Raw genomic sequence first — 12,769 nt, forward strand, 5'->3', positions numbered from 1 at the left:
GCATGTCCTAACAAAACTACAGTGTGTATTAATACTAAATATAGACCGTGTTCTAACAAAACTGCAGTGCATATTAGTACTAAATCTAGTGCATGTCCAAACAAAACTGCAATGCATATTAGTAATATAGAGCATGTCCTATACCACAATCCATCCAAGTAGTAATATGCAGAGAGAAGAAAACACAGTATGTGCATTACACCAGTGCAAAACATACACGCTAAACCTATATAAAGCAGTAGGTATGCTATACCTGTGTAAAACAGTATGTACACTAGACCTTTGCAAAGCATTGTGTGAACTACACCTGCAAGGAATAGTATGCACACTACACCCATCCAAAACGGGTCTATATTAAATATTCAAACGCTTAAACATTTGAATCACTAAAGATCGAACTTTAGTAATCAAACACTTAAATGTTTGAATATTTAAAAAAAAATTAAAAAAGAAAAAAACTAAATATAAAGTGTTTAAGCAGGGGGGCAAGCCCCACTGCACCCCCCACACCCCCACACCCCCGCTACTTAAATATACCAACTCCGAGACCGTACTTCAGTGCACTGCAGTGCGGAAACAGAAAATTCCATTTCCTGCACTGTAGTGTGATCTCGGAGTTGGTATATTTAAGTAGCGGGGGTGTGGGGGGTGCAGGGGAGCTTTAGTGATTTGAACATTTAAGCATTTGACTATTTAATATAGACCCTGCAAAACACTAAGCACATGACACATATACAAAACAATATATTTACTACACTTGTATGAAACATTATGTACATTACATGTATACAAAACAATATGTATGCTACACGGATACAGAACAGTATGTCTACTGCACCTGCACAAAACAATGTGTACACTACACCCATGCAAAACAGTATGTTTACTACACTATATGAAACATTATGTACATTAAACTTATACAAAACAGTAGGTACACAATACATATATATAACACATTATGTATATACACTACACCTATGCAAAACTGTAGATACACTGCACCTGCATAAAATAGTATATGCACTACATCTGCTCAAAACAACAGATACACTACACCTCTATAAAATAGTATATACAGTACACCTACACAAAACACTACATACACTACACCTGCACAAAACAGTAGATACACCATACCTGTATAAAATAGTATATACACTATACCTGCACAAAACAGTACATACATCTGCATAAAATAATAAATACAGTACACCTGCGCAAAACAATAGATACACTAACCTGTATAAAATAGTATATACACTATACCTGCACAAAACAGTACATACATCTGCATAAAATAATAAATACAGTACACCTGCGCAAAACAATAGATACACTAACCTGTATAAAATAGTATATACACTACACCTGCACAAAACAGTACATACACTACACCTGCATAAAATAATATATACACTACACCTGCACAAAACAGTAGATACACTACACCTGTATAAACAATATATGCTACTCATATATATATAGCCAGCTTACTGAGCAGCCTGAGGACAGACACTGTATATTCCAGTCTACAAGTAAAGGATGCTGGGAAGGACTACAGGGGATTAGCAAATAAACTTAACAGCAAATAATTTAAGCATTCAGAAAAATACTACAGTATATGTATGGCTGCTGTGGAATTGAGATAGGAAGGCATGATCTAACTGGGTCATGAATCTAAATAATAGGCACAATGCATACTCTTGAAGGCTTTTATATTGCTGCATTCTGTCAAAGCATTTCTGGAAATATGGTAGTGCAATGTACATTTTAGAGAAATATATAATCATTCTCACAATTTATGAAATCGTTTGTGATCCAGTTAAGATCCTGTTGCCATTATATAACATTTGCTTTTCTAGTCATCTGTATTAAAATAATAGATAGCGGAGCAGATTACTAAGAAACAATCTTCACATCATATCACAGACACCAGAGCCATCTGTACTACTATGCAAACCGTAGTGACACTTTCAGGACAAAGATTTTGATCCTTTCTGGGCAGCTACTAAACTGGTTCCATTTGTTTTATATTACTGTTTATACTTGCCTTTAATGGGTTGATTATAAATGCAAGACTGACAGGAACCTCAGTTGATCAGAAACAATATTCATTAAAAGATTGTAAAGGTTTGCTTTTTTATTTCTGTCATTGCTTGTTTGCTCTGTAAGAAGTGTCTACAGTTTATGCCTACTGCAGACACGTGTAAACATCTCAAAAAAGAAAAACTGATATCCTTGACATTTCCTGAAATCCATAACTTCTTCTACAGAGTTATAAGCTGCTGAAAAAACATGTATGACAACCACAGCTAGCAAGTCTTACAACTTACATTTATAGCAGATGGGTTCAGGACAAGCTTGCATCCAAACCATATCAGACAGGTTGTTGTGACAGCAAATGTTGAAACAAAGATAATCTGAAAGCTAGAAATCTGAAAGGAAATCATTTCGATATGTTACATTTTGTAAAGTAAATTTGCAAGCATTGAAATGATTTATTATGGGCATAACTCACCACGCTTATCTTGTTTTTTGCTATAGCAAAACATACAACTGCTGAAGGAATGCACTGGAAAACAAACAAAAAGGAAATTGAATTTTAAAATGTTGTTGGAAGTCTGGGACCAAACATTGAAACAGTCTGTAACAGTTGTCTGTTTTCAGGTCTCAGATGCATGTATTCAAAGCATAATCAGATCATTAAGTCTGATTTCTCAGTATTAATTTGAAATTTCAAATACTTTGAAAAAGAAGACTAATGACTGAGATATTCCTTTAAAGCTACAGATAGTAAAAATCACATAGTGGTTTCTCATGAGCTAAGTAAAACAAAGGAATCACATTTATAAGAAGCCTTAGTACGTCTGTTCAGGATGTGACAGAAATAAGGTTGTTACAAAATAAACAGCTGAAATTCAAAGCAAACATTTGCAAAACAACACATATGAAACTATGTATCAGGTTGAGGGAGAAGACTAAAGTACCCAGTGAGATATGAAACTATGTATCAGGTTGAGGGAGAAGACTAAAGTACCCAGTGAGATATGAAACTGTGTATCAGGTTGAGGGAGAAGACTAAAGTACCCGGTGAGATATGAAACTGTGTATCAGGTTGAGGGAGAAGACTAAAGTACCCAGAGAGCTCCAAAGTGGCAGTCAGATTAGTGTGTGGAGTCATGAAATTTAAAGGTACAGTATAAAGTGGGCTTCGGCCACAATCAACAGCCATCATAGGTTCATAGATTCATAGGTAAGTACTAGGTTAGATACTCTTGGAGGCCATTTTAAGCCTAGCCAGGTTCCCTTTTTTGTGCTTGAACTAACCTGCCCAATTTGGTTATAGTTTGGCCTTACCCATCCCATGATATATATTTATTTATTTATATTTGTTGACCAGAAATGTCCGACTGGACGCAGGTCCATTTTCAGCGGAGGCCCAGGGAGAAAAACTCCACAAATTAAAATATTACAGACATAGTTACAGATTAAGAATCCTAGCAATTAAAATATTACAAACATAGTTACAGATTAAGAATATAGTACTTTCAGTAGATAACTAGCATCTGTTCTATCCAAGAAGTCATAGCAGATATTAACAATTGTTACAATAAGAATTTAGTGCCATATAATAAGTAGATAGGCATGGAATATATTACCACTTATAAGAATAACTTTTAGTTCATATTGTTCTGCTAACTTTTTTGTGAATTAGAGTAATATTTAAACATTGTTCATTATTTTGGGTGTTTGTCCTTCATTCCATTATTTTTAGCTTTGTCCAGAATTCTTCAGCAAAGCTTTGAGCAAGATATTTCCAACAAGACTGCAGAGAACTGAGCTAGTGTACACTGATTGAAAAGTTTAAAAGGGTTTCTAGAATTTACAAAAGTTGAGGAAAGTTCATCTTTTTACACATTACTGCATTTAGTCATGTTTTTGTGTAATGTTATTTTCACCTGCTTATTTATCTGATTTAGATTGATAGATTCATATAGACTGTTACTAGGCTTTTAAGCCTAGCCATGTGTTCCCGAAAGAACAATGATGTGCTGTATCCGAACAGGACATTAAGGGCCAAGCATTTATAAGCTACCTCTGTCCATAAGGGACATGGGTGCCAGGCCCAGTGTAAATTTCCTATTCCCCATCCACTGGTCTAGGTTGCACTTAAACTGAGTAATATGGCGGTTAATTCCTTTGGCTTTCCTGGAGTAGTACTGGCGTCTCCTGGTCTGGGGTGAAGAGATCTGATCTCTAGATAGATTCTCTCTTTCATCCAGTTAATGAAAAGATAAGTAATAAGTTCTCCTTTAAGTTCAAATATCTTTATTTGCAGATGAGTACTGGTTACTTGACTAGGTACACTATGCTTAGCTTAGGTTTTTATTACAATTTTTGTGGAAGTGCTCAAGGCAGCCACAACCCATGACAGCCTTTAGGGGCATGGGTGGGGAGGGGAATATTTATTGTATAGCTAATGTTGTCATGGTTGGTATCACCTTGTTTTGCATGGGGGAGTTGGTGGTGGGTTAACATTCTGAAATGTTTAGTCATTGTTTAATCTTTATAATATTCAGAGTTATCAGTTTATCTTCATTTATACTTTAATGTAACATTAAAGTATAAATAAAGATGAAATGCAAAACAATCTCCATAGTACCATAGTGCCATAGTGCCATAGTACCATAGTACTGTAATGCCATAGTGCCATAGCGCTGTAGTGCTGTAGTGCCATAGTGCCATAGTACCATAGTACTGCAGTGCCATAGTGCCGTAGTGCCGCAGTGACATAGTGCTATAGTGCCGTAGTGCTGTAGTTACATAGTGCTGTAGTGCCATAGTGCTGTAGTGCCATAGTGCCATAGTGCCATAGTGCCATAATGCAATAGTGCTGTAGTACCATAGTGCCATAGTGCCATAGTGCCATAGTGCCATAGGCCGTAATGCTGTGGTGCCATAGTGCCATAGTGCTGTAGTGCCATAGTACCATAGTGCCGTAGTGCCATAGTGCCGTAGTGCCATAGTACCATAGTATCATAGTGCCATAGTGCTGTAGTGCCATAGTACTATAGTGCCACAGTGCCATAGTACCACAGTGCCATAGTGCCATAGTGCTGTAGTACCATAGTGCCGTAGTGCCATAGTACCATAGCGCCATAGTGCGATAGTGCCATAGTGCTGTAGTGCCATAGTACCATAGTGTCATAGTGCCATAGTGCCATAGTGCTGTAATGCCGTAGTCCCATAGTGCCATAGTGTCATAGTGCCATACACCTTTCATAAAAGGGCAAAGTATAGTGCTATCTGAAGAAAGATACATAGTACAGCAGCACTGAGCGGTAGGTACTGAAGAAGCAACTGGAAGTTTGGAATCCACACCCCTGTCTACCAGAAGTCAGCAGAAGAAAGTGTCTAGGAAGCCCAAAAGGACAGGGGTAACTGCAGTACTTGGACTTCTGCTCTAGATCACCTGAAATAAATCAGAATGAGCAGCCCGTCAAGCACTACGTGGTCTGTTCCATTTATAAATGACATTTTTTTAGTTACCTTTGGTATTGTGGAATGCTAATTGGAAATATGCTGTGCTTTACTAATTTATGTACTACATGAACTAATTTATGATGATTTGCACTAAAAAATTCCTCTTGGTGGTAGAACATTTATAAATGACAACATCCCACTTTAATTGTGTTTATAGCATAAATCAATGAAAAGGACCTTGCCTCGCTAGTGTAAAATTTTTGAATCCTGCAAAGTATCTTTACTGATCTCAGCATAATGCAACAGTTAAGGCAAACGAAATGGCAGGATGTACACCCAAGGATAACTACACTTAATGAACACTCTAGAATGGTTGTAGATGGAATTCAAAGTTGGGAAAATTATACTTATGAGAGTATTTTTGCTCAGGCTAAATAGCTGTTCAGTGGAAAACAACTATACTATGCAGTAGTATTTTTTTTCCTGAAACAACTTTATTAATATAAATACTACAATAGTTACTCCAGAACTTCATAATAATCCTTTCTTAAAAGGTAAAAGATATACCACGAGATTCAGTTTTATGTACTTCCAATAAAACCTGTCAACAGTTAATCAATTATATGATAATATCATCCAGATACACCCATCCATCCACATATCCACTTTTTTTTCCATTTTTTCACATGGGGTTAGGGAGTTACAACAACAGTGGCCCATCATTCAACTATTACTAAAGTATGTGTACGGTGCAGTGGTAGCAGTGTCACCTTTCAACATGAGGCTCTCCGGTTTGATTCTCGGCTAGGGTGGCTTCTGTGCAGAGTTTGCATGTCCTCCCTGTGTTCGTGTGGGTTTCCCTCTGGGTGCTCTGGTTTCCTCCTACATTACAAAAGCATGTGTTTAGAGCATCTCTCCCCGGGCCTCAGCTGAAAATTGGCTTTGTTCCAAGTTCTGACTTTCCCGGTTAACAAATGATAAATAAATAATAAATATGTGTGTGTGTGTATATATATATATATATATATATATATAGACACACACATATATATAGATAGATATTTTTATGGTGCATATATATATCATATATATATATATATATATATATATATATATATATATATATATATTTATATATATATATATATATGGTTTCATATGAAACCATCGAAGTTACAGTACATCGACAGTGAGAAGAGTGGGACCTGTTAATCGAAAGCTAAAACCATCGAAAATGTATACCGTCGTCGTCCAAAACGTCGAATTCGAAAACGTCGAAACAGAAATGTCGCAGCACTTGTGCATGGTGATATATACGTAAAGTAAAGCAAAAAACTTCGATGGTTTCATATGAAACCACACACACATATACATAGATATACGTATGAGAGAGAGACAGTGAGAGATGCACACATATATGTAGATATATATATATATATATATATATATATATATATATATATATATAAAACAAGAGAGAGACAGTGAGAGATATACACACACACATATAAAACTCAAAATCCTGAAAACTCAGAATCTTGAAAACTCAAAATCCTGAAAACACACAGGATACCAACACTTATATATTCCAGCACAAGTACATGCAGAAACATGTAACCCTTCAACTATATGCACCCCCCCCCCCACACCCCCTGCTACTTACATATGACAACTCTGAGATTGCACTTCAGTACACTAAGTGCAATCTCGGAGTTGATATATTTAAGTTGCAGGGCGTGTGTGGGGTGCAGCCCCCCACATGAGGGGTGCAGGGGGGCTTGCTTCCCTGCTTATACTTGGAGAAGAGCAATATGGTTTGTGTTTTGTTTCTGTGTGGACTTGTGCTGGAATATAGTAAGTGTTGGTATCCTGTGTTTTCAGGATTTTGAGTTTTCTGGATTTTGAACTTTCAGGATTTTGAGCTTTCAGGATTCTGTAGTGCTCCCAGATATATATATATATATATATATATATATATATATATATATATATATATATATATATATATAAAGAGGGAGAGACAGAGAGAGATATACACACACATATATGTATATCTATATATACTTATTATTTTATTTTTGGACAGCCGCGGTGGTGCAGCGGTTAGCATTGTCGCTTCACAGCAAGAGGCTCTCCGGTTCGATCTTTGGCTGGAGTGTCTTCTGTGCAGAGTCTGCATGTCCTCCCTGTGGTCATGTGGGTTTCCTCCGGGTGCTCCAGTTTCCTCCCACATCCCCAAAGACATGCTGCAAATGGATTGGACATGCTAAAAAAAATGGCTCTAGGCGTGAGTGCGTGCATGTGTGTGCCTTCTATGGAAGGCTGGGTGCCAGGCTGGCAACTCAACACCGTAAAAGCTCCACTGTCAATCATGAGCAGACAAGGTGATCCGCTGTGGCGACCCCTAACTGGGAAAAGCCAAAAGACAGAGAGATTTTATTTGTTTTATTTATTTTATTTTTACATTTGCTAACCGGGTTACTCCAACTGGACCCAGAGAGCCCTTTTTCAGGGAAGACCTAAGGAGAAAAGCTCCAGGAAAGCAATTAAAAAAAAAAATAAGATAAAAAAAACTAACAATTAAAGTTGTAAGATACTTAGCAGTACAAAAATGGAGAAAGAGAAGTATACAACATGAATATTTACAAGGAAAAAGTACAGTATTTTGAGAATGCAGTAGCAAACTGGTTGAGAAGTTTGGTTAGCATTAAGTTATTTACAAGGAATATAGCAATGCCTAAAATAAAAAAAATCTGTAATATACAATTCAGAGTAACATCATGACATAGTACAACAAAGATGCATTTAATAGCATAGGTACTAGCTGTAGACAGAGTAATATGTGTAGACAGTTTAGAGAGCAGATACCAGGTCGATGTCTTAACTGAGAGGAGAAGAAGAAGAAGTTGTTGGGGTATTTCCTGACAAGTACAGATTCATGCATATTGGAAATGAATTTTAAGTTGCTTTTTGAATTTGCCACTTTTGGTTGCGAAGCAAAGGGACAATTTCGAAGTGTATTTTGGAAGACCGAATTTACACTTACCAGAACTGCAGATTACTGAGACAACAACACTGAAATTGCAATAAAGTGAACCATCGCATTACTGACATTTTTACAGGGAAAGAAGACACTTGCCCAACATTTAACAAAATAACACACAGAAGTATGTCAAACCCACCCACACTCTCCCAACTAAATATACCAACTCCAGGATCACACTACAGTGGGGAAAAGGGCAAATTTCACCATGCTGGCCAAGTGTCTCCATTCTCTGTAAAAAAAAAAAACAGTAATGTTCATGTTCAGTTTATTGAACGTTTGGTGTTGTCATGTCCATAATCTGCAATTCAGGAAATTGCAAATTCGGTCTACTGAAGTAGACCCATATATCTGTATGTGTATGTATGTGTATATATGTGTATATATATATTTTCTTTTTTCAATCCAGGATATTCTGACTGACTAATCAGCAGAGATCAGGAAGAAAAGCTCCACAAAAATGATATACAAGTTAGAGAAACATACATAGCATAAAAATACATAACAACATGATAAAATTAAAGTTTAATAAATTGCTTAACAAGCATTATGGCAAATGGAAGAACAATAAAACAAATAATTGTGGACATATCTACAATAAGTAACAGTTTTGCAGAATAATATAAATTAGAACAATACAAACCCATCTCATTTAAAGGCTACTGTCTAGAAAAGTGCTTACAAGTAATAACAGCGATTAACTTAAATACAGAAACCAGCAAGACAGTAAATCTGCAACTACTTTTACATTCTTGAAGTAAAAGTATGGCAAACTATTTTTAGTACTAAAAAGTGAAAGACAGTGCAACTTACTGCACACACTAAATAAATATTTACAAATAACAAGACACATGAAAGTCAGTATTAACAGACTTGTAGAATATTGATAATATAGCACTGGGTGTGGGTAATGTTTGGTTTACACACATCTAGTGCTGGGTTATTCCTAAGTCAATGGTTTAATTAGCATATAAACTGCATCATGGCAATTACTTTTAACAATCAGAATGAAATTGCATGAAGAATGAATAGTTATACTACAGAGTAAGCCTTTCTTATTAGTATGTTTTTATATTTTTAAAAATTCCCATATCCCCTGCTAAATTAAATGTTTTCAAATCCGTACTGTTAAACCCATCTATTTATTTCATCTTCAGGGAATATAAAATCTGGCATTTGAAGTACGTAAAGTAAGATTGCAAGCAGTGTCCCAAATGTTTAAGCAGTGAACATGTTTTTTTCTGTCGCAGTTGACTTCATATTCCTTCATGCTTGGTCCCTACAGTCCTGCCTCTGCAGCTGCCTCCAACCCCCCACATGGGGAGGCTCTCTTCATTGGGAGAGGAACTTGTACACTGATGCCCAGTGTATTCCATGCACTGACTCTGCGAGATGTACCACTTAGAAATGCAGAACTGCATGAGCCAAGAGAGAAGCCATCATACTGACCTGGTGAGGAACTTTTTCCTGGCCTATGGTCCACCCCATGTTGATACCATTACATTGTGTAATTTTTTTTAATTTCTCCAAGTCTTTTGGGTTCCTAATACCATGATGGGAATAGACTTCATTCCTTAGTCAAAGTACAATTAAAGTTCATGAAATTAGTATTATAGGTTCATAGGTTGGTACTAGGCTATCGGCCCTAGGGTCTATACAAGCCTAGCCATAACAATTCCCTGGCTATTTCTTCCCACAGTATTTACTTCCCTATTGTTTCAATCTTTGATGTCAGCCAGAAGTGCTCTTCGCAGCACCTGCAATGTGCCCAGTAATGACTCCTGCAATTCATACGTAGTTATATGTATCAGTAATGACTCCTCCTGCAGTTTGTATGAGGTTACATGTTTGTTTGTTTGTGTCTTTCAGCTTTCCCTGGTTAGGGGTCACCACAGCGGAACTCTGGTCCACTAATGATTGGCAGTAGATTTTTACGTGCTGGCTTGCCGGGCCTAACGCGCAACCTTCAACGAAGGAACACCCATTGAGGTTACATGTATTGGTAGTATATCTAAATATGACTGTAGATTCTTTTTTATAAGACCCATTGCTCCTACTACTATTGGAACTGTCTGGGTATTTTTCTTCCACATTGCTCTTGTTTCTGCCTGTAAATCTTGATATTTTATGACTTTGTGTCTCTCTGTACACAAAACACTATAGTCACTGGGTGTGGCGATTTCAATGATCAATGCTACTTTTGTCTTCTTTTCATGAACCACTATATCTGGTTTTCTCCCCTCTGTCTTTTGAACTGTTGGTAATGGGTGATCCCATGTGATGTAAACTTCATCATTTTTTGTGATGCTTTGTGGCTCATGTTTCCAGTGTTTTTCAGCCACTTCAGTACAATAATGTTTGCACAATCCTCAGTGCAACAGTCTTGCCACATTATTATGCCTTTCAGTATACAGTCCTTCTGCCATTAGTATGTCACAACCAGCAATGGAGTGTGCAACTGTCTCCAATTCTGTTATACAAAACCTACATTTGTGTGTTTCTCCCACATGTTCAATGGACTTTGTAAACCATCGTGTACATAGCCCAATCTCTTGCATTGCCAATATTAACCTTTCACCTCTTGGTTTGAATTTGCCTCTCCTTAACCGTTCCTGCATTCATTCCTGATCAGTATGAAGTTCTTCCAGAAGTTTTCTATACTGCAACTATATCTATGCATTTTCCACATTTCTTGCCTTCTCATCTGGTCCTTCCCTTATATTCTTTCTTTTGTTTTTTGGCACATTCAGTTGCTGCCTGATTTTTATCTAATTCCATTCCTGCTTGACACCGATATACTTCTGCTAGACCAAGCAGAGACATTATTTTAGATTTATTCTCCTCATGTTTCAAAACTTTCTCTATGTCTGGGTCTCGTGAGGTCAGCAGATATGTGTGCAGTCCCATGAGGGTCTATATCACATTGTCGAACTTGTATAAGTTCGAATTATGTAATATCGAACCCAAAAGTCCGAAATGCAAAAATAGCGAAGCCACAGAACATCGATTTTTTCCCAGGGAAAAAATGGGGGGGCCATTTTCGGGGCATTGCTATTTCCTCCACTGTGGTGCAATCTCGGAGTTCGTATATTTAAGTAGGGGTGTGTGGGGGGCACAGCCCCCTACATTGGGGGTGTGGGGGGTGAAGTGTCCCTCTTTAGTTTTAGTTTAAGGTTTATGGGAGGGTTTTTTTGTTTTTTGTTAGGGAACAGTAATTTTTTCCCTGGGAAAAAAATCACTGTTCTGTGTGTTCATTATTGTGCAGTTTCAGACTTTTGGGTTCGATATTACATCGTTCAAACTTATACAAGTCTGACGATATGATATAGACCCATCCCACAATTGTAGACCTATACATGTAATCAATTTCAAGGACCCCCATCAGTCCTTCAGAATGGGGAATATATAATCTTGATATACACTGATTTTTATAAATCATTTGGTGAGCATGAAGCATCCTTCTTGTTTTCCTGTCTAATCTATCCAACATGTTTTGGGGCCTGTCAATCACTTCAAAATAAAAGTTAGGACAGGAAGAGCAAATTGGTTTATAGCTTGAATTTTGTTCCTAGATGTCAACGCTGTTTTCAAGATTAATTTAAGTATTCTAAAGTATTCCTTACTAAGTTTTGTTCGCATTTGTTCATGTTTTATTGTTGATCCTGCATCAATTCCTAAATATTTATACACTCCCTCTTGTTCAAATTCTTTATATCATATTCTTGTCCCAAAGTGATGTTTTCTTGGTGTTGCAGTTTTCCTGCTTTAAAGGTTGCTTTTGCACATTTATCAAGACCAAATGACATTCTTATATCATCTGAAAAAGTTTTGACACCTTGCTGTTGTGCTTTCAGTTCCTCATCTGATGAGCTATACAGTTTCAAATCATTGACAAAGAGAAGATGAGAAGTCTTTATACATTGTTGTTTTCTAGGAGCCAAATTATAGCCATGGCCTAAACTGTTAAGTATACAGCTTAATGGGTTTAAGGCAAGGCGGTTACCGAGAGTCACCCTAGAATATTCTCCTTTGAAATTTTTTCCCTGGAATAATATTTTGTCCTGTATCATGGCTTAATTGCAAAGTGGTCTGCCACTGTTTCATGGTCGCTGTAATGTAGTCAATCAGTGCATAGTGTATCTCATACATTTGTAAGCACTCTTTTATCCATGAATGTGGGATACTATCAAATGCTTTTTTATAGTCAATCCATGCCATACTTAGATTCTACCCCTTTTT

The 12,769-nt window shown here is 36.9% G+C and overlaps 1 protein-coding gene across 4 annotated transcripts in view; it reads right to left on the reverse strand.

Annotated features, from left to right (window-relative positions):
- The window catches only part of MLC1 (modulator of VRAC current 1), a 789,519-nt gene that overhangs the window by 642,185 nt on the left and 134,565 nt on the right, over positions 1-12,769 (reverse strand). For 3 of the 4 annotated variants that reach the window (XM_044088780.1, XM_044088778.1, XM_044088777.1), the window contains exons 3-4: positions 2,522-2,575; positions 2,337-2,438 (exon numbers count right to left, since the gene is read on the reverse strand). The exons of the other annotated variant lie outside the window; for it this stretch is intronic. In XM_044088780.1, coding sequence (XP_043944715.1) covers positions 2,337-2,438; positions 2,522-2,575 — 156 coding nt within the window. The remainder of the gene's footprint in view (positions 1-2,336; positions 2,439-2,521; positions 2,576-12,769) is intronic. 4 annotated transcript variants of the gene reach the window in all.

This window comes from Protopterus annectens, chromosome 11.part0 (genome assembly GCF_019279795.1).
Source record: "Protopterus annectens isolate FY-2018-M chromosome 11.part0, PAN1.0, whole genome shotgun sequence".
Classification (NCBI taxonomy): domain Eukaryota; kingdom Metazoa; phylum Chordata; order Ceratodontiformes; family Protopteridae; genus Protopterus; species Protopterus annectens.